The 26,382-nt window shown below is 40.3% G+C and overlaps 1 protein-coding gene across 11 annotated transcripts in view; it reads right to left on the bottom strand.

Moving 5' to 3' along the window:
- ABCC9 (ATP binding cassette subfamily C member 9) overlaps window positions 1-26,382 on the bottom strand; it is a 169,192-nt gene that overhangs the window by 97,217 nt on the left and 45,593 nt on the right. For all 11 annotated transcript variants that reach the window (XM_069585551.1, XM_069585550.1, XM_069585555.1 and 8 more), the window contains 4 exons: window positions 21,304-21,412; window positions 15,208-15,315; window positions 3,337-3,409; window positions 2,043-2,148 (listed from right to left, as the gene is read on the bottom strand). In XM_069585551.1, the coding sequence (XP_069441652.1) occupies window positions 2,043-2,148; window positions 3,337-3,409; window positions 15,208-15,315; window positions 21,304-21,412 (396 nt within the window). The remainder of the gene's footprint in view (window positions 1-2,042; window positions 2,149-3,336; window positions 3,410-15,207; window positions 15,316-21,303; window positions 21,413-26,382) is intronic.

Raw genomic sequence — 26,382 nt, 5'->3', positions numbered from 1 at the left:
TCTTTCACCAACGATACCAAAAATAGGATTTACAGTTCAGCTGTTTCCAGCTCAAATTTCACATCCAAGCATTTCCGTCTCTTAATTGGAGTTTAAAATAGAACCTATTCTCAAAATGCCTGTAAATAGTTTTGACTCATTCTGAAGAGATGTCTGTGTATGTTAACAGTAGATTAAGCCACAATGGAACTTACAATAAGAAATAAATGGACTTGAGCAAGGCTAGGGCAAGGTCTCCCCAGCACAACTAACATTTGGAACCTGATAATTCCCTGATGTGGAGGGCTGTCCTGTGTGTTAGAGGATGTGCGTGTTAGTTGCTCAGTTGTGCCTAACTCTTTGGGACCCCATGGAGTGTAGCTTGCCAGGTTCCTCTGTCTATGGAATTCTCCAGACAAGAATACTGGAGTGGATTGCCAATTCCTTCTCTAGGGAATCTTCCTAATCAGGGATAGAACCCAGGTCTCCTGCATTGCAGGCGGATTCTTGTGGAGGGCTGTCCTGTGTTGGAGGATATATAGTAGCATTTCTGGCCACTATAAAGAAAGCTGAGTGCCAAAGAATTGATGTTTTTGAACTTGGTTTTGGAGAAGACTCTTGAGAGTCCCTTGGACTACAAGGAGATCCAACCAGTCCATCCTAAAGGAGATCAGTCCTGGGTGTTCATTGGAAGGACTGATGTTGAAGCTGAAACTCCAATACTTTGGCCACCTCATGCAAAGAGCTGACTCATTGGAAAAGATCCTGATGCTGGGAAAGATTGAGGGCAGGAGGAGAAGGGGATGACAGAGGATGAGATGGTTGGACGGCATCACTGACTCAATGGACATGGGTTTGGGTGGACTCCAGGAGTTGGTGATAGACAGGGAGGCCTGGCGTGCTGTGGTTCATGGGGTTGCAAAGAGTCAGACATGACTGAGCGACTGAACTGAACTGAATTGGCCACCACCAGCTAGATCAGTAAGCAGACCAATTCCCTTAGTATGACAACCAAAAAATCTTTCTAGACATTGTCCAGTGTTCTCTGGGGATAACCTGGATGAAAATCACTGCAGTGATTGGACTGAAAGTCTACAGTCCAATATCATCAATAAGCTGTTAGCAATTTCTCCATAATGACTGTGGGAGTTGGGGTGGTCTACTAGGTGTGTGTGTGCATGTTAAGTCGCTCAGTTACGTCCTACCCTTTGTGACCCCATGGACTGTGGCCCACCAGGCTCCTCTGTCCATGGGATTCTCTAGGCAACAATACTAGAGTCGGTTGCCATGCCCTCCTCCAGGGAACTTCCCAACCCAGGGATCGAACCCATGTCTCTTTTGTCTCTTGCACTGGCAGGTGGGTCCTTTATCACTAGTACCACCTGGGAAGCCTGTCTACCAGGTAGATCAAACTAAATAAATAAATATGACTTATTCATTATTACACAATTATATAATAGTATGTTCCTGAGTCACCTTATTACTACAATATTTTTTAAGAACCCAAAACAACCATTGAAACATTCAGAAGAAGCACAACATCTTTTGGATGCACAGCACACTCGTCTGACCTAGCCACATCCCTAACTAGACACTTCAAGTGTCTAGTTTAAGTTGGATGTGATGAGAAATGGATGATTTCTCAGTCTCTTAGGAAGAGTTTCAAAAAGATTATTTGGTATTTCTTCTCTGAACCCTGGACCACTAAAGCTCTGTGTGCATTTAAACTTTATAAATAATGCAAATTTTCTTTGACTATAGGATAAATTTTTAAACTTTATTTATCTGTGTTGTCCATTTAACTTTCAAAATTTACCTTTACAATCCCAATCTTGCTGAAAGCAATATGTCAGTTTATAAATAATATAAACCTCTATCATGAATTGTTTTATGTTTTTTAATTTATAACATTTAAAAGTTTCCACTAATTTGTTTTTTAAAAGCTGTGCTTTTTTCCAAGGGCCCCTCAGACCTCGAACATGGGAATCTACTGTTCTCATTCCTTCCCTTGGGAGATCATTGGACGTGTGACACCAACAGAAACTGATTAAAAATACACATACTTGCTCCAGTGAACTTTCCCTTCCAAGGTCTGCATCTCTCCAAGGATGGCAAGGAGAAGAGACGACTTCCCACATCCCACTTGGCCCACAATCATGGTTAACTGACCTAGAGAAAAGAAACAAAGGATAATAACAGGATGAGAAGGAATTCACTTATAAAATAAAATCAAAACACATTTAGAAAAGGCTGATGTTTCATAATCTATGGCCCAGTTTTTGTCCCCAGTAACAGTATTCTAAACAGCTCCTTTTCCTGATACATAAGGTTTCTGGAAAAGGGAAGGAAAATTAAAATCTATAGGTCTTGATATGCTAATTTAAAAAATATTTATTTGGCTGTTCCAGGTCTTAGCTGTGGTATGGGGGATTTAGTTCCCTGACCAGCGATCAAACTCAGCCCTTGAAGTCTTAGCCATTGGACCACCAGGGAAGTCCCTTGATGTACTATTTTTAAATTATGAGAATAACTGACTCTAGTAAAAGCAGCAGTGAAATACTTGCCTAAGTCACCTAGATTAGTATTATCTTTATTATTCAATTCATTCTGGATAAAAAGTAATTTTGACTAAAACAGATAATTAAGATAATTAAGTGATAATAACAGATAATAACAGATAATTAAGTGATTAATTAAGTGATTAATCAGTTCTTACTTTGATTTGCATGTTTAATAGAAAAATTACAAGTTATTGACCATGAGGCCAGGTCAAAAAATATTTATATTCAATTATCCAAATATTTTAGTAAAAACTATAGGGTATTTGAGTCTTAAATATTTGAAAACTTCATCAGTTTTCTTTGGGGATAGAAAACTATTTTCTCAAACACTATTTCTTTAAAATCTTTCTTAAACAAAATGAGAAATCAACTACTCCACTATTTAAATGTCACAAATCACCAAATAAACTAAGAGCAGTTCATTTGGATGATAAATAATTTGTTCAAGGTCCCCACTCTGTAGTGATAGGCAGGTCTTATAACTCCCAGTCATTCTCTCAGAGATACAGGGATTCATGAGCTCCATAGTGCAAACAGATAACTATCAGTAATGTTTGTCTTTAAAAAGTCTTTCCTTTTGTTATCCTCAGTTATCTTGGAAAACCACGGTCATGATAATGAACAGCTACAAACTTGATGTTAGTTCACAATGTGGCTTTATATTATTTCATGATGAATTATTCAAATGAAAGAATTAATGCTTTGGAGGTGACAAATGTTTTCCCCCTGAATTCACAAAAATAAATTTGTTCCTTAAAAAAAAAACAGTTACAAACTAGTAATAAATGATTCTTACCTGTTGGAATTCGAATATCGATATTGGATAAGGTTGCTAAACCACTGCCCCATGAAAAGTACCCATTTGTGACCTAGAAAATAAGAGTACAGAAATTTAATTACAACACTACATAAATATGTGGTGTCACAGGATAAGTCCAATTAAAATAAATTTTCTTTATAAAGCACTGGAAGACTTTCAACACAGTAGAATACACAGTGGTAAAATTCTAATTTAGAGTTACGACTATTTAGAGACATAGATGAAAAACAAAAAGAATGGAAGGGAGAAGGTCTTTAAATCAGTGATATTATGAAGAATGCTAAAAATTACAATAATTTTCCCTGAAAGTGTGCGATAACTGGATCGTTTATATGTGAACATTCTTTAAAACGCAATCATTCTAACATTATCCAATGTAACTCTGATATGGATTATTCTCTCACTGCTGCAATTGCCAGAAACCTGGTGATGTAAAGTCAAGAAGAGAAATAACTACAAATTATTGCAACAAATGACTTGTTAGCTAAGGACGAAGGCTTTGTAACAAATGAATTTCCTGAACTATGTGGACTTACTGCTATTCATTGATCTTGAAAGAGGAGAGGAGAGGAAGGAAAAAAGTACAGAAATGAAGCAATAGTACTTGGTGGTTCAGTTCAGTTCTGTTCAGTCCCTCAGTCACGTCCGACTCTTTGCGACCCCATGCACTGCTGCAACACCAGGCCTCCTTGTCCATCACCAACTCCCAGAACTAGCTCAGACTCATGTCCATTGAGTCACTGATGCCATCCAACCATCTCAATCTCTGTTGTCCTCTTTTCCTCCCAGCTTCAATCTTTCCCAGCATCAGGGTCTTTTCAAATGAGTCAGTTCTTCCCATCAGGTGGCCAAAGAATTGGAGTTTCAGCTTCAGCATCAGTCCTTCCAATGAATATTCAGGATTGATTTCCTTTACAAAGGACTGGTTGGATCTCCTTGCAGTCCAAGGGACTCTCAAGAGTCTTCTCCCACACCATAGTTCAAAAGAATCAATTCTTTGGCATTCAACTTTCTTTATAGTACAACTCTCACATTCATACATGACTACTGAAAAACCATAGCTTTGACTAAATGGACCTTTGTTGGCAAAGTAATGTCTCTGCTTTTTAATCTGCTGTTTAAGTTGGTCATAGCTTTTTTCCCAAGGAGCAAGCGTCTTTTAATTTCATGGCTGCAGTCACTATCTACAGTGATTTTGGAGCCCATGAAAATAAAGTCAGGCACTGTTTCCACTGTTTCCCCATCTATTTGCCATGAAATGATGGGACCTGATGCCATGATCTTAGTTTTTTGAATGTTGAGTTTTAAGCCAGCTTTTTCACTCTCTTCTTTCACCTTCATCAAGAGGCTCTTTAGTTCCTCTTCACTTTCTGCCATAAAGGTGGTGTCATCTGCATATCTGAGGTTATTGATATTTCTCCTGGCAATCTTGATTCCAACTTGTGCTTCATCCAGCCCAGCGTTTCTCATGATATACTCTGCATATAAGTTAAATAAGCAGGATGACAATATACAGCCTTGACGTAATCCTTTCCCTATTTCGAACCAGTTTGTTGTTCCATGTCCAGATCTAACTATTGCCTCCTGACCTGCATACAGATTTCTTAAGAGGCAGGTAGGGTGGTTTGGTATTCCCATCTCTTGAAGAATTTTCCACAGTTTGTTGTGATCTACACAGTCAAAGGCTTTGGTATAATCAATAAAGCAGAAGTAGATTTTTTTCCTGAAATTCTCTTGTTTTTTCTATGATCCAACAGGTGTTGGCAGTTTGATCTTTGGTCCCTCTGCCTTTTCTAAATTCAGTTTGAACATCTGGAAGTTCATAGTTCATGTACATTTGAAGCCTGAATTGGAGAATTTTGAGCATCACTTTGCTAGCCCGTGAAAGTGAAGCATTCAGTCATGTCCAACTCTTTGTGATCCCGTGGACTGTATCCTATCAGGCTTCTCCGTCTGTGGGATTTTCCAGGCAAGAGTACTGGAGTGGGTTGCCACTTCCTTCTCCGGGGGATCTTCCCAATCCAGGCATTGAACCCAGGTCTCCCACACTGCAGGCAGATGCTCTACCCTCTGAGCCACTGGGGAAGTATTTGAGATGAATGCAATTGTGTGGTAGTTTGAGCATTCTTTGGCTTTGCCCTTCTTTGGTGCTGGAATGAAAACTGACCTTTTCCAGTCCTGTGGCCACTGCTGAGTTTTCCAAACTTTCTGGCATATTGAGTACAGCACTGTCACAGCATCATCTTTCAGGATTTGAAATAGCTCAACTGGAATTCCATCGCCTCCACTTGCTTTGTTCGTAGTGACGCTTCCTAAGGCCCACTTGACTTTGCATTCCAGGATGTCTGCCTCTAGGTGAGTGACCACACCATCATGGTTATCTGGGTCATGAAGATCTTTTTTGTACAGTTCTTCTGTGTATTCTTGCTGCCTCTTCTTAATATCTTCTGCTTCTGTTAAGGCCATACAATTTTTGTCCTTTATCGTGCCCATCTTTACATGAAATATTCCCTTGGTATCTCTTATTTTCTTGAGATCTCTAGTCTTTCCCATTCTATTGTTTCCCTCTATTTCTTTGCACTGATCACTGAAGAAGGCTTTCTTATCTCTCCTTGCTATTCTTTGGAACTCTCCATTCAGATGGAGTTATCTTTCCTTTCCTCCTTTGCCTTTAGCTTCTCTTCTTTTCTCAGCTATTTGTAAGGCCTCCTCAGACAACCCTTTTGCATTTCATTTTCTTGAAGATGGTCTTGATTACTGCCTCCTGAGCCACTGGGGAAGTATTTGAGATGAATGCAATTGTGTGGTAGTTTGAGCATTCTTTGAGTTCTTCAGACACTGTCTATCAGATCTAATTCCTTGCATCTTTTTGTCACTTCCACTGTATAATTGCAAGGGATTTGATTTAGATCATACCTGAATGGTCTAGTGGTTTTCCCTACTTTCTTCAATTTAAGTTTGAATTTAGCACTTAGGAGTACACCTCAACAATCAGTAAGACAGCAAAGAAAAAGATCTTAGAGTCATCCTAAGCAGTCAAAATTCTCCAAGCCAGGCTTCAACAATACGTGAACCATGAACTCCCTGATGTTCAAGCTGGTTTTAGAAAAGGCAGAGGAACCAGAGATCAAATTGCCAACATCTGCTGGATCATCAAAAAAGCAAGAGAGTTCCAGAAAAACATCTATTTCTGCTTTATTGACTATGCCAAAGCCTTTGACTGCATGGATCACAATAAACTGTGGAAAATTCTGAAAGAGATGGGAATACGAGACCACCTGACTTGCTTCTTGAGAAACCTATAGGCAGGTCAGAAAGCAACAGTTAGAACTGGATATGGAACAACAGACTGGTTCCAAATAGGAAAAGGAGTACGTCAAGGCTGTATACTGTCACCTTGCTTGTTGAACTAATATGCAGAGTACATCATGAGAAATGCTGGGCTGGAAGAAGCACAGGCTGGAATCAAGATTGCTGGGAGAAATATCAATAACCTCAGATATGCAGATGACACCACCCTTATGGCAGAAAGTGAAGAGGAACTAAAGAGCCTCTTGATGAAAGTGAAAGAGGAGAGTGAAAAGCTTGGCTTAAAGCTCAATATTCAGAAAACAAAGATCATGGCATCTGGTACCATCATTTCATGGCAAATAGATGGGGAAACAGTGGAAACAGTGGCTGACTTTATTTTTTGGGGCTCCAAAATCACTGCAGATGGTGACTGCAGCCATGAAATTAAAAGACGCTTACTCCTTGGAAGAAAAGTTATGACCAACCTAGATAGCATATTGGAAAGCAGAGACATTACTTTGCCAACAAAGGTCCGTCTAGTCAAGGCTATGGTTTTTCCAGTGGTCATGTATGGATGTGAGAGTTTGACTGTGAAGAAGGCTGAGCGCCGAAGAATTGATGCTTTCGAACTGTGGTGTTGGAGAAGACTCTTGAGAGTCCCTTGGACTGCAAGGAGATCCAACCAGTCTATTCTAAAGGAGATCAGTCCTGGGTGTTCTTTGGAAGGACTGATACTAAAGCTGAAACTCCAGTTCTTTGGCCACCTCATGTGAAGAGTTGACTCATTGGAAAAGTTTCTGATGCTGGGAGGAATTGGAGGCAGGAGGAAAAGAGGACAACAGAGGATGAGATGGCTGGATGGCATCACCGACTTGATGGACATGAGTTTGAGTGAACTCCGGGAGTTGGTGATAGACAGGGAGGCCTGGTGTGCTGCGATTTATGGTGTCGCAAAGAGTCGGACACGACTGAGTTACTGAACTGAACTGAGGCAGTCAATTGTTTTAATAAGCATCAAGAAAACTTCACAGTTTTATTAGTTACAAAAATGGGAAACAAAAGAAGTATAACAGAACCCAAGAACTGGAAAGGTTAATAGTGACAGATGAGAGGAGAGAGAGTGCCTGAAAAATTAGAGGAAACTACAGTAAGGCTACACTTTGCTCATAAATTAATATTTTGTCTCCAAGCCCCAAGGAATGAAATTTCTAAGCACATTTTTGTTTAGGAATTTTGAAGAATGAATTGGTAATGTCTAAATTATAACTAAAAAGTCCTTTAAAAGCTCTTAAAATGAATAACCTAAGAATGCAAAAGTTACCTGAAAAGATTAGGCCATGTTTTTCCATGATTGTTTTCTTTAGCTTGGAAAATGTATGGCATTTAATAATATATAATCTATATCTTAATAATAATGTTAGTAATATTAAATTAATTAATATCTACATCAATACACATGAAATTAGTTCTGGAAGGAGCATAGCCTGGAAGGACTGAATTAGTGATCACTTTATAAATATCTGCTGAGCACTCAGTCTATGTGAAGCTCTGCATTAGGACTGATGTGGGCGACAAAGAAGGTATAACGTATTCTCCCTGCTTTCCTGGAGCTTATAGTCAATTGTGTAGTTAAACCAAGACATGAGAATGTGCGCTAAGCAATGATAGAGAGGCATGCTGTGGGAGCACGCTGGGGCCAAAACTCAGGGGTCAGTGGGTCATGATCATCCTCTCTAAGAACAGGTTCCTTGGGGATTCCTTCATGGCTCAGACAGTAAAGAATCTGCCTGCAATGCAGGAGACACAGGTTTGATCTCTGGGTCATTAAAATCCCCTGGAGAAAGGAATGGTTACCCACTCCAGCATTTTTGCCTGGAAGACATCCACGGACAAAGGAATCTGGCAGGCTACAGTCCATGGGGTTGCAAAGAGTTGGACATGACTGAGCAATTAACATGAACGAACAGACAAAAGTGTAATAGCAGTTCATAAGGAAAATCACTGACATCAGAGATTAAAAAAAAAAAAGGAAACATTTTGGAAAAGAAGGTCACTTAGCTAGTTTTAGAAAACATGCTGAAATTCAACACAGGTGAAGAGCTCAATGAGAACAGGCCCATGATCAGAAAACCATAAAATATGTTGTGGGAAATAATGAATAGATCTGGCTGGGGCAGAGGTTTAAGATACAGTGTGCACGCATACTAGGTTGCTTCAGTCATGTCTGACTCTGCAAACCTAGGGACTGTAGCCCATCAGGTGTGACTAAGTGACAAAGGATGCTTAAGGAAAATCTGGTCTCCAAAGCAGAGAATCCCTCTTTCTTGGGGAGAGTCAAAAGTGGCCTAAACATGGTGCAAATACAGACTAGCTGGTGAGAGGGCCAGCATGGGACTGAGAGACCCTCCATGACAGCTTTTATGTCTTCAGTGGATTGGGAGGGAAGTTATCTTCTGAAAGAGGAGGCGAAAGGAGAGAGAAGGAAATGAGAGGAGACTGGTGACAGATGAAGAGCTACAGTAGCAGATGAAGAATCACTGAGGGAAGGCATGGGAAAGGATTGCCAAGGACCACAGAGGGTGGAGGTAATGAGGCTGTGGCCGTGCCAACTTGTACCACTGAGTCATTTCCTCCACAGAGCACAGCAGCCTGGGTATAGGAGCACAGAAGACCCAAAGTTGGATAGTTCCAGGAGGATGTGAAAGTGCTGGGAGAAAAGGCGGGGCTCAAATTACTGTAGGTTTCAAGGAGCCAACGCCAGTGAAGGGGAAGGTCTGGGAGAGCTGGAGGATAGGATTGTGCTGCCAGTGACTGCTGGTATAACGAAGGTTAAAAGATCCCACAGGGGCTGCACGTCCAAGTGGTGGCCAAGTGTGAACACAGGTGAGGTTGTGGAAAAGGAGTGATGGTTGATTAAGGGATTTGGGGGCTGGGATACTAAATGCAGGGAGCTTCCCAGGTGGCTCAGGGGTAAAGCTCTTGCCTGCCAGCGCAGGAGATGTAGGTTTGACCCCTGGGTCAGGAAGATCTTCTGGAGAAGGAAACGGCAACCCACTCTAGTATTCTTGCGTGGAAAATTCCATGGACAGAGGGGTCTGATGGGCTACTGTCCATGCAAGTGCAGAATCGGACACCACTGAGTGACTACAACAGCAATTTGAGCAAACTCTGGGAGATGGTGAGGGGCAGGGGAGCCTGGCCGGCTACAGCCCACAGGGTGGCAAAGAGTTGGACATGACTGAGCACACACACACACATACTATTAATAGATGGGTTGTGAATCTGGAAGTTTAAATCACATCCAGCTGCGGCATTTATTAAGGCAGAAAGCTGGACTCAGAAACAAGCGCCCAAATCTTCAGTGAAGGTGGGGGAGTGATTAAGTCCTCTACTCATAGGCATGAGAAAGGTAGAGCACACTATACCTTCACGGGAGTGTTAAAGAGGAAAGACGTGGCTGGAAAACAGCAGGGAAGAATCAGAAGAATACAGTGTCATCTCCTGCTTTGGTCCCCAGCAGAAGTATCAGGTAGAACAGCATCCACTCGAGGAGAAGGAGGAGGCTCAAAGGGAATTTGTCTGGCTGTGATTGGCTGTTCCATCCTCTCTTGCGTTTTACAAAATCATTCTCACTACTCTACCAGCAGGGTTAAAATTCTGGTTTCCCCAGGTAGCTGTTTGACCTTGGAAAAGCAGCTTATATATAAATTACCACAAAGTTTCCTAAAAGGATACGTGCAAAGATGGTCATCACAGCATGGTCTGTGATGGAGGGGGGATGGAGGCCAACCCAGCAGCCATCATTAGGAAACAAATGAATGGCAGGAATGTGTACAGCAGAATGCAGTGGTGGAGCTAGAAGGAGCAAACAATTTCAGGAAATTGAAAGTATAAATGCTCATGACAATACTACATATTTTACAAAGATCTAAGTATAGTTAAGTGCATATATGGAGCACATTATGCTGGCACCATAGTGTTAGGAGGGATGAAGGGATACAGGCATGAGGAACAGGATAAAGGGAAAGAATGAATTAAAATGTAAAGGCAGGAACCCCCCAGTGGTCCAGTGTTAAGAATCCACCTTCCAAGGCAGGGCACATGGGTTTGATCCCAAGTAGGGGAAGTAAGATCCCACATGCCCCAGGGCAACTAAGCCTGTGTGCTGCAAGAGAAGCCTGCTCATCATAACTAGGGAAAGTCCAGGCACCACAACAAAGAGCTCACATACAGCCAAAATTAAAAAAAAAAAGAAAAAAATGTAAAGACAGAAACAAACATGACACAAAAAGTCACCAAGTCACCTATTCTATGATTCCATTTATATGAAATATCAAGAATGGGTAACTCTGCAGAGACAGAAAGCAGATTAGAGGTTGGTAGGGGCACAAGAGACGGGGATGTGGGGAATGACTGATTAATAGGTATGAGGTTTCCTCTTGAGGTGATAAACATTTTGTAACCAGATAGAGGGGATGGTTGCACAGCACTGTAAATCTAAATGCAACTGAATTGTTAACTTGAAATGGCATTCTAACATGTATACTATCATGTAAGAATTGAATCGCCAGTCTATGTCTGACGCAGGATACAGCATGCTTGGGGCTGGTGCATGGGGATGACCCAGAGAGATGTTATGGGGAGGGAGGTGGGAGGGGGGGTTCATGTTTGGGAACGCATGTAAGAATTAAAGATTTTAAAATTAAAAAAATAAAAAAAACAAAAAAAATTAAAAAAAAAGAAAATGGTTAATTTAATGTTATGTGAATTTCACCTCAGTTGAAATAATTGTTTTCTTTTTGAAGTATAATTGATTTACAATGTTGTGCTAGTTTCTGGTGTATTAGCAAAATCATTCAGTTATATATATTCATATGCATGTTCTTTCTGATATTCCTTTCAATATTTTTATGGTTTTATTTACAGGATATTGAATATGAAATAATTGTTTAAAAATTTAAAGGTGGGACCTTACATACACCATTTCCATTTCCTCCCACTGAAAAGAAGCAAAAATGCTGAATAAAATGGTTTGTAAAAAAATCTCATTAAATCAAGGAGTAAGGAAATGTCTAGGGAAAGTATTAAGAGAAGTACAAAAAGAAATGTAAGCTCTGGAGGATCTAAGTTTCTTTCCCCTCAAAAGGGCCAAGAATAGCTAAGACATTTTAGAAGAAAAAAGGTATAAGAACTTGCCCTAAAAAATGTCAATATTTATTAGAAAGCTGTAATAATCATAGCAGTGGAATATTGAACAGACAAATAAATCAGAGAAAAATAAGGAAATGTATGTGACAAGACAATACTAAAAGTCAGTGGGGACAGTGATTGATAACATGGTATCATTGATATATGATACATTGATACAGGACAACCCAGCATCACATAAAAAATGAAGTCTGACCTTTCTTACTACTGAGTATAGTAAAATTACTACCAGGAAGTTTACTACTGCTAAACTTATGGCTAAAATTATGTATTACTGATTTCCATGCTAAATCTCAATCTGACTTCTTACCAACACAAAACTCAATTCTAAATCAATTAAAGTAACACAAGCAAAAGGTAGAGCTTCAAAGATTTTTTAAGAACAAATATGGAACATCTTTATAACTTTTGGTAGAGAAAGTTTTCTTAAAAGAGGCAAAAAGCAAAGCATTAGCCATAAAGGAAAAGCTCTACAAACTAGTCTACATTAAAATTAAGAATCTCTAATACCATAGAGTGGAAAGCCAAGTTGCAAAGTGGGAAAGGAATTTTGCAATGTATACAACTGCCAAAGAAGTATTACTAGTACTCAGAATTTTTTTAAAAAAGAGGAACAAATAACCTGGCAATTCACAAAAGGAGCTCCAAACACAAATGGCCAATATATACATTGGAAAAGGTGCTCAACCTCATTAGAAATCAGAAAAATGCATATAAAAACCACAGCAAGATACAACAGCACTATCTCCCAATACAAAACATGCATTTTTGCAAAACATTGGAAGCACTGGGGAAGATGGAGACCAGCTGGAATTCTCAGTTACTGTTAATGGAAGTGTAAACTGGCACAATCACTTTGGAGACAAGTTGGCCATTTTGAAGGAAAGTTGAGGATGTACAGATCCTATGACTCAGCAATTCTTCACAATGGCTTCAAAATAAAAATTGACCAAAAGCCCATCAAAAGTAGAATGGATCAATAAATTCTGGGATATTCATACAATGAAACACTACACAATGATGAGAATAAATAAATTACAGCTTCACACAGTAAAATGGATGAATTATATCCACATAATGCTGAGCAGCAGAAGAAACACACACACATATACATGCACATATTCAAACTTGAAAAAAGCTGAAGTACATCTTTAGGGAGGCATGCACTATGCTTGTGCTGTGATTAGTCGCTCAGTCTTGGCTGGCTCTTTTTGACCACATGGACTGTAGCCCGCCAGGCTCCTCTGTCCATGGGGATTCTCGAGGCACAAATACTTGAGTGGGTTGCCATGCCTTCCTCCAGGGGATCTTCCCAATCCAGGGATGGAACCCAGGTCTCCAGCAATGCAGGCGGATTCTTTACTGTCAGAGCCACCAGGGAAGCCCAAGAATACTGGAGGCATATGTAGCAAAAATGTTCAAGGAAATGATGACCATAAAAGTCAAAGTGGTAATCATATTTTGAGGAATAAAGAGAGTGGAGTTCAAGGTGTGTTGGAGGGTCTTTGGAGGAAGTTGGTGATGTTCTTTACCTGGTGATAGTTGCACAAATGTTTACTTTTTCATTTAACGGTACATATATGTTTTATTTACTTTTGTATTTTGCAACAAAAAAGATTCAAAAAGACAAATGAGTTAATTACCATTTAGCTATTTCCACCATGAATAAACAATGAATTCAAGGTTGAAATTATCGTGCCCATTCAAGGGACTCTAGGCCATTGATATGCAGGGGTGTTTTTTTTTGGTTTTTTGGAGGGGGGGAGTTGGTGCATTGAGGGTCAATTCTGCAGGAAAAAAATCATGATAGCCTCCTTTTTTCCTATTCAAAACAAAAATAAATTGAATAAGGCACATGGAAAAATATGTATGTTTCAGGTTCTCACAATATTGCATAGAAAATGTCAATTAAAAATGATTTTTTAGTTACTAATATAAGTTGTTTTCTGGGTATATTTGTGAATTGGCAGGATAGAGGATCCTTTCTATTCTCTCATTACTTACTTTTTCATAGTTTAGTTCAAATCCTATTGGTAAATTATAATTGTCTAGGGAACAACTAGAGCTGTCTTCAAAAATGATGCCCAGGTTTTACATATATAAAGACTTCTAGGTGATTCTAACATACAGCCAAGGTTAAGAATCACTACAGCTCTTTGAAATTCACAGGTGATATATTTTGTCCTCAAAGTAATCATACTTGAGGTAGGTATGGCATCCCCACCTCAATGGGGCAAACCATGGCTTAGACAAGCACTTTGCCGAAAAGTCACATCAAATTAATGACAAAGTGGAAGCCAGCATTAGCTTATTCCATCCAATAACACATTTACTCCAATTGTTAAGTGCCTATTGTGGGACAGGTATGGCATCAGGCAATGAGGAGAGAGAGAAGAATTCTATGTGGCTCTTGGCTTAACTGTACACCTCCCTGAGCATCTCTCACTCTACCTGCGCTGGGCAATATAGAGCTATATAGCACAGGGAACTGAATTCAATATTCTGTAACAAACCATAATGGAAAAGAATGTGAAAAAGAATGTGAATATATGTGTGTGTTTGTATAAAACTGAATCATTTTGCTGCACAGCAAAAATCAATACAACTTTATAAATCTACCATGGGTGTGCGTGCATGCTAAATTGCTTCAGTCGTGTCGGACTCTGTGTGACCTTATGGACAGTAGCCTACCAGGTTTCTCTGTCCATGGGATTCTCCAGGCAAGAATACTGGAGTGGGCTGCCAAGCCCTCCTCCAGGGGATCTTCCCAACCCAGGGATCGAACCCACATCCTGCATTGGCAGGTGAGTTCTTTACCACCAGATCCACCTGGGAAGCCTAAATTAACTATATCTCAATAAAATAAAATTTTTTTAAAAGTTTGAGATGAGTCAAAGGCCATATTGGGAAGCTGGGTGGACACACACAGCCCTGGTCTAAGGCTTTCCTGGTTGAAGATAATTGGTATGTGATCTACTTCCTTAAAAACTGGACCTATAATATCAGCATTCTTTATAAATTAATTTATGAAGATGAACGTAGAGTAGATGAAGTAAGAGTATGAGAGGAAATACACTGGATACTAGGTGTATCCTGTGTTCCACAGATTCAGAAGAAAGATTCATCTTCTAGTTATTTAAACATACTCCTGGAGCAAAGCTGTGGTTGGGAGGCTAGGCAGCACTGGGGATCATAAACTCAGCAGAATATTTTCTGAAAATGTTATGAGGATGAGTGACCACCCTAGAGAGACTTTAAAGACACAACATGGGACACTTGGCAGAACTTCACCATAAAATGGTAACCCCGACGTTTCTATTCATATAAAAATTCAGGAAATAAAATAACCTTTATTGCAACATCTTCCGTCTCCATGGGACGCAGACGTCGTGTTGATTGCTCGTAGTTGTCCAGGTGATATCTTCCAGGCTGCTTCCTGTTTATAGTTTTTGGCTGCTGCATTCCAAATGGAAAAGAACACAAGTTGAAGCGCTACAAAAAAAACTGAAGTTTTACTGAACATTAACTCACAAGGTTGCTGCAGCATTTAGAGTCTAAGAAAAAGAAGTAAAGTAAATGTCATATTTTAATTATTTCTATAGCATCCCCCTACTCCCCCCCAAAGCAAACAATAATCAAAAAGTGTTATGCATTCATTTTAAACCTAATTCACAAACTTTTTTAAGAAAAATGAAAAATGAAGATGTGATATTTGTAAATGATGGAAGTTAAAGTGCTGAGCACCAAACTAAGCTCTGGCTAGTCATTCTCTACTTTTCTGGATGAACAGACCCAGGCGATTAAAAAAAGTGTGTGTCATGGCAAAAGACAAGCAGGCTAATTTAGGTTAAACTAGAGTCTACTTGTTAGGCCATCAGGCTTGTAAATGTTCCAACAGTACATTTTTGGTCACCCTCTGAATTACGAGGATTTTGAGTCTGATACACTCACATAAATCAGATAAGTCTACACGTCACCCGAAGATCCTTGGTGGAATGAGAAGCAGCATAAAGATCTAGGATTTTTTTGCTCAGACATGTATATTATTTCATGTGTGCTCAGCCACTCAGTCATGTCCAACTCTTTGCGACCCCATGGGCTGTTACCCACCAGACTCCTCTGTCCATGGGGTTTTCCAGGCAAGAATACTGGAGTGGGGTGCCATTTCCTCCTCCAGGGGACCTCCCCAATCCAGGGATTGCACCCACATCACTTTCATCTCTTGCACTGGTTGTGCTATGCTTAGTTGCTCAGTCATGACTGACTCTTTGGGACCTCATGGACTGTAGTCCACCAGGCTCCTCTGTCCATGGGGATTCTCCAGGCAAGAATACTGGAGTGGGTTGCCATGCCCTCCTCCAGGGTATCTTTCCAACCCAGGGATTGAACCCAGGTCTCCCACATTCCAGATTATTTCCCATATGAGCCACCAGGGAAGCCCGAAAGACACAGATGGAGGAGCTGGGGGATGAACCCAGGGCCTTGTACATGTGAAGTATGAGCTCTACCTCTGAGCTACACCCCCTTGCACTGGCAGGCAGATTCTTTACCACTGCACCACCTGGGAAGCCCATATTATTTCATAAGGAGATCTATAAGCACTATAGAATGATCTGCTGCTGCTGCTGCTAAGTCGCTTCAGTTGTGCCCGACTCTGTGCGACCCCATAGACGGCAGCACGCAAGGCTCCCCCATCCCTGGGATTCTCCAGGCAAGAACACTGGAGTGGGGTGCCATTGCTTTCTCCAATGCGTGAAAGTGAAAGGTGAAAGTGAAGTCGCTGAGTCGCGTCTGACTCTTAGCGGACCCCATGGACTGCAGTCTGCCAGGCTCCTCTGTCCATGGGATTTTCCAGGCAAGAGTACTGGAGTGGGGTGCCATTGCCTTCTCCGATAGAATGATCTAGTCTTTCTCAAATATTATAGCATTATTGTTCTGAGCCAAAGTACTAAAGCACCCATAATACGGAGGATGTCAGCTAAGGCTAGACAATCTTCCTATACTTAAACTCAAATTAGGTCATGACTAGAAGCTTTCGTTATTCTCTCATTTTGAATTTAATTTCACACAGATAGAGGCAAATGGTTGAAGAGAAGGTAGGAAATTCAGCTCTGTTAACCTCTAAGTCATAAATTATATAAGCTCAAAATTTGTCCCAGAAATCTTATAAGCAACTATTTTAACATAAATAACTATCTGTAGTACTTATGGAGACTATCAAAGCTAAATAGTAACACACTTCAAAACTATCAACCTATAAAACAAAAGATTCTATAATTGAAAAACTATTTTTTTTTGGCTTTGGAACATTAAGTTTAGCTTCTTTGATAAATCTGTCAAGTTCTATTATGAGAATCACGCATGACCTCAAATAATCAGCAGTTTAATCCCAACAAGATAATGCTGTCCAGTTTACATCCATTAAAGTATCAACTGCATTACCCTGGTAGCTCAGATGGTAAAGAATCTGACTGCAATGCAGGAGGCCTGGGTTCAATCTCTGGGTCAGGAAGATCCCCTGGAGAAGGGGATGGCTACTCACTCCAGTATTTTTGCCTGGAGAATCCTATGGACAGAGGAGCCTGGAGGGCTACAGTCCACAGGGTTGCAAAGAGTTGGACACGACTGAGTGGTTAACACTTTGACTTTAGGGTGTCACTGGTGGCTCAGATCATAATCAAACTAATTAAATAGCACATGTTAGGCTACCTGCCAATCAATATACAGATTAAAAAGCTACTGAGAAGAACTAGCAACGGTTCTGTCACACAGAAACTGTTGAATGCATTTAAACTTAAAAAAGAAAGAGAGAAAAAAAGAGAATGTTCACGACATTTTTAGTTTTGTTTTTCTTCTCAGAGTCCTCGCAGATAACCTCACAGTGGATGGGGTAGAGAGTCACTAACTATCCTTTCAGCTGAGTGTTTTCCCCACACTAGACCTGTCTACATCTGTACATAAATTCACTGTCTTCTAGAGTCTTAACTTCTATAGTTGTATCACCCCCAGAGGTCCAAAGGGATGACTTCATGTTCTTCACAAACCTAAGGAGAGGGGTGGGAGGAAGAGACGTGTTGACAGAGATTTGAGTCCGAATCTCACAGATGTAATTTGAAGAGGCTCTGGCACTAGAAAGTCACTAATTCTCCATGGAGATTCGGCAGCCAAAACCACTTAGCTCTAAGCTTTTACAGAATACATAGCTTCTTAAGCACTCTCAAGAAGGAGTTTCCATTCGTGTTCTTTTCAAACACATAGCTTTTTTTCTCTCCATTTCTAAAAGTTTGTCATTTGTGGTTTGGCGCATCGGCAGTTGATGAATGGCCCCAAAAGACATCAGAAGTCCGGTCTGGTTTCAATAACCCCAAAGATATTGGAGGCATCTAACGGGGATCCTTTTTTCCATCCAGCCTTCACTCGGTTCAACTTTTCATGCATCCCTCCTCTCATGCAAACGATTCTTCAGAATCCCCTCACTCTACACACTTGACTTCCTCTGTCCCTTCTCTTGAGGTCATCTCCCTGCACTCATCCCCATGTCTCTGAAAGATGATCTAATAATTTCTTTGGGAACCTATCACCCAAAAGGTGACAAGGTTGGTTCTCATCAACTGCCTGAGTTTCCTATTGCCTCAAAGTGTAGACGCTCTATGACGTGTTCCCATCTTGGGGTCCATGTCCACGCAAGAGCACACAAGCATCTCAGACTTTGTCACTCCAGTATCTACAAGCATGAGTGGCAGTTCCTTCTCAAACCAAAAAAAATCACACCTGCTTAACAAAATAACTCAACAGAGAGTAAAAAATAACTCCAGGAAAGCAGAAGAAATCGACAAGTCTAAAACAGCCCAGTGCTTGTCTTAAGTATTTTTAGCAGTTTTAAACACACTGTGAAGAAAAATTTAATGCAGAATGACTTCCTGTGAAGGCTTTCCAAGCCTCAACTCCTTCCTGTCAGGAGACTGCACGTCCATTTTTGTTTGGTTACACAAATGGTAGATATATTCATATATTCTCTAATAGTAAATGAATAATTATTAACTTGTAACTAATTTTAGACAAACTCCTTTCTACATTACTCCTATGAAAGAGGCATATTAATTTTAAAGACTTTCTTCAGAATTTTTCAGACACAGATTTCAAGAAAGCGGTATAATCTAGTCCCGTTACTTTAAGTATTATTTAATGACCAATGGCTCTTAAATTTACATCTCCAAGGGTGACTTCTCTTCTTGGATGTCAATAAATATCTCAAAATTATCATGTGCAAAATATACCTCTTGATTCCACCTCAGCAGCAACCTACTTGTTTCTCAGCTTCCCTGTTTCAGTTATTGACTCTGCCATCTATTCAGTAGTCAAGCCAATAACCTAGGATTCATCCTTGAGTCTTCTTTCTCCCTCCTCATCTCCATTCAATCCATCAGCAAGCCTCCATCAGCTCCACCCAAAAAAATGTACGCTGAATTTGATAACTTCTCACAAGGTCCACTGCAACCAAAACACATTCTAACCATGCCCATTTCTTGCTGTGCCATTATAATGCCTCTTTACTGACCCATCTGTTCTACTCTGGTCCCCAGTGACAACTCTCCGCTCAGTAGTTAGAGTGAGCCTTTAAACATATACACAAAATTATATGTGTCCCTACTTTAAACACTCCAATGGTTTCCTATTGCTTGTCAATAGAATCCAAACTCTCTCCCTGGTTTCAAGGGCCTGCAATCCTTGTTCTTTACCCATCTGCCAATGCAGGGGTTGTAAGAGATGCAGGTTCGGTCCTTGGATTGGGAAGATTCCCTGGAGGAGGAAATGGCAACCCCCTCCGGTATTCTTGCCTGGAGAATCCAATGGATAGAGGAGACTGGCAGGTTACAATCCATACGGTTGCAGGGAGTCAGACACAACCAAAGCAACTTTTAGCACTTAATCCTTGCTCCTAGTTCATTTTATCTCTCTCTTCCTTACCAGGCATCAGCCATAGTGCCCTTCTGTTCTTTGAACATACCAAATTAACTCCCACGTCAGTGTCACACCATCTGCTAGTTCTCCCCCAGAAATGATCTGGTCCCTTTTCTAGGCCTCTGCAGAAGAGGCACCAACTCTTCAATTAGGTCTCAGCTCCAATGCCAGCTCTTCAGAGGGACCTTCTGGAGAATGACTACCCTGCTCTGAGGACACCAGTCACTCTCTAACACCTTCTTTAATTTTCTTCCCACAGGAAAATGATCTCACCTTTTTACTTTTTATCATCTGACTCCTGCCTCAAAAAAGCAAACTCTGTGACAAGAAAGACCCTGCCTGCCTTGCTCAGAGCTACATCGACAGGTCTTAACAAAGTGCATAGGGCAGTTTCTAAGTCTGGAAACACAAGCTAATATATAATACTTGTAACATTCCATGTAAAACATGAAAAATAATATCAACAGTGTTTCCAGGCTTTACAGAGATATGAGTAAATATTTGTGTAATGGATGAACAAACTGGTTCAGGAGTCACAGACTCAGGTTTTAATTCTGACTATTGTTGTTTAGTCATTAAGTTGTGTCCAACTCTTTTGCAACCCCATGGACTGGAGCACACCAGGCTCCTCTGACCATGGAATGTCCTAGGCAAGAATATAAGAGTGGGTTGCCATTTCCTTTTCCAGGGGATCAGTCGGACCCAGGGATCGAACCCACATCTCCTGCATTGCAGGCGGATCCTTTACCACTGAGGCACCAGGGAAGACCCAATTCTGGCCCTGTCACTCACCAATCTTATGACTCTAAAACAACATGCAAATAAAACTATTCATCCAGAAAATTATGCAGGTAATGTAATGTAATATATTAAATAAATCAAAAGACATAAAGCATCAAAAAGCGAGTTTTAAACTAAAACGTATAATACAGTTAAAGGTCTTATAAGAATATGATACATGAGTTTTATTTTATATTATTTTTATATAAAGCTTGGGGTAGACAACCTCTCTATTTCCTTTTGAATTGAACATGAGCTGTCCTTCTTGGGATAATCTTTTGATGATTTATAAAGATAAGCCTTATACATTTCTTTATTGATTCTAAACCTATAAGGTTTGTTGTAGAAGCAGGTAGTAATTTTTCTTCACGTGTGTGCTCACTCAGTCATGTCTGACCCTTTGCGACCCCCCGGACTATAGCCCACCAGGCTCTTCTGTCCATGGGATTACCCAGGTAAGAATACTGGAGTGGGTTGCCATGCCCTCCTCCAGAGAATCTTCCCAATCCTGGGATTGCACCCACGTCTCAAGTCTCCTGTACTGACAGGTGTGTTCTTTACCACAGCGCCACCTGGAAAGCCTCTTTTCTTCACATAGGTTAGAAGTAAAGCTGACAATTTCTTCTAATTGCACCCATTTTAAATTATCCATCCTCAGGATGGCCCCTTCTTCACAGCTCCCGTAACAAGCAAAACACTTACGACTCCAGTGTGCTTCTTACAGGATTCAAATGGAAGAGAACTTTCGCCAGTTCGCCAGCTGTCCTCACCAATCTCATCACTCAGGAGAAATTCATTCAGCTTTTGAACACTACAAAAGGCAAACAAGCACAGGATAAGGGTTAAAAATAAAGCCACCACCGAAGAAGTTCTACCTAAGTAAACAAACTTTCCCCCCAACCATTTCCATGGTAATCAAGTCAGCTCTAAGAATCATTTTTCAAGACCAACTGGGAATTCAGCTAGGGAATGCCAGGGACTGATGGCCTCGTGGGACTTGAGCCTTTCAGTGCTTAAAATGGAAGAATCTTAGAAAAACCAGAACCTAAATTCAACCAAATCACTCTTGCACTTTTTTTTTTTTTTTTGCAACTGTATTTCTTGTCAAAGACAACAGAATCGCAGAGGAACTTGAAACAAGGTGGTTAAAAATAATAATACTAACAAAGTAAGTATCATTATTCTAATTTTAAAAGTGAGGGTAAAAAAGGCACAGAGAAGTAAGTAAAAGCATGTAGCATATAACACAGAGATCAAGGGTCCACACCCACTATACAGCCTTGCATAAGCACTACTTATATGTTGCCCATATTCCAGCAACCTGCATAGAGAGGGCCGTCTCCTCAAAATGTCAGCCAAGATCAGCGGTGACAGCATCATCTGGGAGCTTCCTCAAAACAGAGAATCTCAGCCCCCCACCCCTCAAGACCTCCTGAAGCAAAATTTGTATTTTAATCAGATCCAGAGATGCTTCATAAGCATGATACAGTTTAAGAAGCCCTGCTCTAGAAGAGGAGTTCACAAACATCCTTTACTGTGTTCTCCAAAGGCTGGACACAAGACCCCTTGCCCCATCGACCCCACCCACTCTACATTTCTCAAACCAGCAACACAGCATCAGAGTAAAAAGAAAGAATCAAAGAAAACAATAACATAATTTGAAAACACCCCTCCATCAATAAAATGATACACTAAAGAAAAGTCGGTGAACTTGAAAGACGAGAAATGCTCCTGTTAACACACTGGGATGCTAATAGTAGATAAACTGGCTTGGTACAGGCCGCATCACCTATAGAGGCAAAACTACCATTGGTAGGAAACTAGAAAATATATACTTGAAATGAAAGATTTCTTTTCTAGTTTTCATTTGAGCTGGTAGTCAAGTGCCCCCAGGTAGGTCTCAGTAGTTTGTTCTTATGACAGACTAATAAAATAAGGAAAAGTATCTGTACATATAACTGAATTACTTTGCTGTACAGCAGTTATTAATAAAGGGTGATGCCCTGGTGGCTCAGATGATAAAGAATCTGCCTGCAATGCAGGAGACACAAGAGACAATACAAAATTTTAAAAGACAATATAATACAAAATTTTAAAAGACAGATAATAAAAAAGAGAAGAAAAGTAAATTTAATTCAGTTTGTTGCCCATGAACTTTAAGCCCTATAGCCTTGTATTCCATAGAAACTGCTTACTTTCTTCTGAAACATGAAGGTAAATAAAACCCACTAGGGCAGTCTATCTGTTAACTTCTAAATTTCATTTACAGAAAACAAATCATTAAATTTTGTGAGTTTTTTTTTTTTTTAACTGAAGTAGGGGCTTCCCTGGTAGCTCAGGGGGTTAAGAATCTGCTTACAATGCAGGAGACCTTGGTTCAATTCCTGGGTCGGGAAGATCCCCTGGAGAAGGGATAGGCTACCCACACCAGTATTCTTGGGCTTCCCTGGTGGCTCAGACAGTAAAGAATCCACCTGCAATGTGGGAGACCTGGATTTGATCCCGGGGTCAGGAAGATCCCCTGGAGAAGGAAACGACAGCCCACTCCCGTATTCTTGCCTGGGAAATCCCAGGACAGAGGAGCCTGGCAGGCTATAGTCCATGGGGTTGCAGAGTGGGACACAACTTAAAAACGAAGCAACAACAACAATAGTTGATTTACAACATCGTGTTAGTGTCAGGTGTACAGCACAGGAATCGAGATATATATATATCTGAATCTATCTATCTATCTATATATACACATATACTTCTTTTTAGATTCTTTTCCCTTGTAGTTTACTACAAAATATTATGTATAGTTCCCTGTGCTATACAGTAGGTCCTTATTGGTTATCTATTTTATATATATCAGTAGTGGTGTGCATATGTTGATTTCATACGAGAAATAATTTTTAATGGAAGTTTAGTTGATACAATATTATATAAGTTATAGGTGTACAGTAAAGTGGCTCACAGTTTTTAAAGGTTATACTCCATTTATAGTTACAAAACACTGGCTCTATTACCTGTGTTATACAATATATCTTTTGTAGCTTGTTTTATACACAAGAGTTTAGACCTCTTATGCCCTATGCCTTTGTAGCGCCTCCCTCCTTCCCTTTCCCCAATGGTAATTTCAATACTATAGAGAACCACCAGTTCTCTATATCTCGGTGAATTTCTTTTTTGTTATGTTCATGAGTTTGTTGTACTGGGTTGTCCAAAACATTTGTTCAGGCTTTTCCAGAACATCTTGAGGAAAAACTTGAACTAATGTTTTGGCCAACCCAACATTTTTTAGATTTCACTAAAAAGAAATGTTTAAGGAAAGCTTTGGCTGAATAATATTCCATTGTATGTATATGCGGTATTTAGTTGGTTCATCTGTTGATGGACATTTGGGTTGTTTCACTTTTTGGCTATTGTGATTAATGCTGCTATGAAGATGAGTGTACAGACATCTATTCAAGTCCCTGCTTTCAATTCTTTTGGGTATACACCCAAAACTGGAATTGCTAGATCATATAGTAATTCTATGTTTAATTTTTTGAGCATCTGCCATACTTTTTTTCCATGGTTCTGGAATTCCTGACTCTAATATATTTGAATTATGACAACATGGATAAAAAACCTTGAAAACATTATGCTAAATAAGATAAGCCAGGCACACACACACACACACACACAAACAAAAATTGCTTAATTCCACTTATATGAGGTCGCCAGAATACACAGATTCATAGAGGCAGAAAGTCAGTGGTGGTCACCAGGGCCTGGGAAGAGAGGTACAAGGGGAGTTACTGTTAAGTGATTATAGAGTTTCAATTTGAGAAAATGAAAAAGTTCTGGAGATGGACTGTGGTAATGTTTACAGGACAGTACTGAAAGCCACTGAACTGTACACTTAAAGTGGTTTAAATGATAAACTGTATGTTGTATATATATTACTGACATTTAAAAAATAATTTCAGAACCGAAAGAAAAAAAAGAGAGTTTGGGGTTTTGCACTCTCTTTAAGTCTTTGACAGCAAAGCCTGATCATACAGACTTGAAAGATGGTGTAGAAATGCCTTATGAAATGGCGTTCCTTTCTTTACTTTTGTAGACATTGTCATTCTGTTCTAATGTCTTGAAGAGACTGGATTTCAAGGAGCACAGCTTTATCAATCAGAGGAATACCTTTTAAACAACCTCGCACTATGTCTCTGTGTACAAAGTACATGGCCGGGTTCGTGTGTCTTTGGAACTCTAAGTCCAGGAGCCCCTGGCACACATTACTCAATGAATGCTTGTTGAATCAGTCAAAGAGGTATAAACCAATGGTTCAGACATTCAAGTAAGCTCAGCTGACTCAATTTTCCATTTCTAGCACACATACAAATCTCACTGAAGCTTATATGAAATTAACGATCCCCATTCTGGCTAAAGGTCTTTGCAGGTGGCTCAGTGGTAGTCTGCCTCCAATGCAGGAGACAGGGGTTGGATCTCTGGATTGGGAAGATCCCCTGGAGAAGGAAATGACAGTCCACTCCAGTATTCTTGCCTGGGAAATCCCATGGACAGAAGAACCTGGCAGGCTACAGTCCATGGGGTAGTGAAAGCGTCGGACACGACTTAGAGACTAAACAACAACAATTCTTGCTGAACATAAGGAAGCAATGCTCCAGTGTGACTGGAGCATGGGTGGAACTTTCTTTCCTTTTCATAAGGTCCCACTTTGGATCTCCAATTAGTGAACCTCAGAGGACCCATACTAGCACTTTTCTGAACCTCCCCCTCCATTTCCCCTCCCTTGTCCCCATTATTCCAGGCTCTCTGGCTAAGGGTCCCCTGAACTGCTAATTTATTTGTTTTGTTACTGTCTATGTCTCCCACTAGACTGTGAGGTCTTTAAAACAAGATTTTCATCTTCAGAATCTAGCCCAGTGCCAAAAATATAACATAGCAATTCCTCAAGAAATGTCTGCTGAATGAATAAATAGGTAATACAAAAAGCATTTCCTGTTCATACGAGGGCCTTTTAGAACTCACAGAGGCAAAACAATTATGGAAAATGCATGAATCCTGACCAAGGGTGAAGTAACTGCCACCATGCTGCCAGGGTCCTATTTTTACAATGCAAATCTGTTCAAACATTCCTCGCCTTAAAATAACAAATGGCCACCCTGCACTTTTCAGCATCGTTGGCATCCTCTGTCTGCTCACTCTCCAGCTTTATCCCCTATTGCTTGCCACATCTGGACCTTTCTCCCACTACATGCAATTTAGTCCCTAGAAGGTACTGACTAGACTGTCTCCCTCCTTTCTCGATAAGCTTCAATGAGCCTTATATATGGCCCATGGCATTCTGTATAGTGCTCTATCACAGCATTATGCACCATGGTATAACTAGCTTCCCTGCCCAGTTTCTCCAGCTAGACTGTGGACTCCTGTGGACCTCACCCCATCTCTCATTGCTGCCATCCCCAGTGTTTAGCAAGATACCTAAACCACATAATAATTGAATGCAGACCCACAGAAAGACACTTCTCTGAAGCATGGAATGGAATTTAGTAAAATAGAGGCACATTAATAAAATGGAGATTTGTTCAATATTTAATATATTTAGGCAATGTGCTGGACATTTTCCATGTAATTCTCCCAACTTCCATAAGCAGGAGGCCTTACGATGCTCATCTGATAAGTGAGGAAGCTGACCCATAGAGGCACCAAATAACACGCCTGTAGTTGAACAGTGCTTGTGGTTGAATAGTTGCTGTGCAGGTATTGCAAGCAAGTACATTTGATCCCAACCAATTT

This window comes from Ovis canadensis, chromosome 3 (genome assembly GCF_042477335.2).
Source record: "Ovis canadensis isolate MfBH-ARS-UI-01 breed Bighorn chromosome 3, ARS-UI_OviCan_v2, whole genome shotgun sequence".
Classification (NCBI taxonomy): Eukaryota; Metazoa; Chordata; class Mammalia; order Artiodactyla; family Bovidae; genus Ovis; species Ovis canadensis.
The sequence above is the reverse complement of the archived record's forward strand: the minus strand, read 5'-3'. Positions and strand labels throughout refer to the sequence as shown.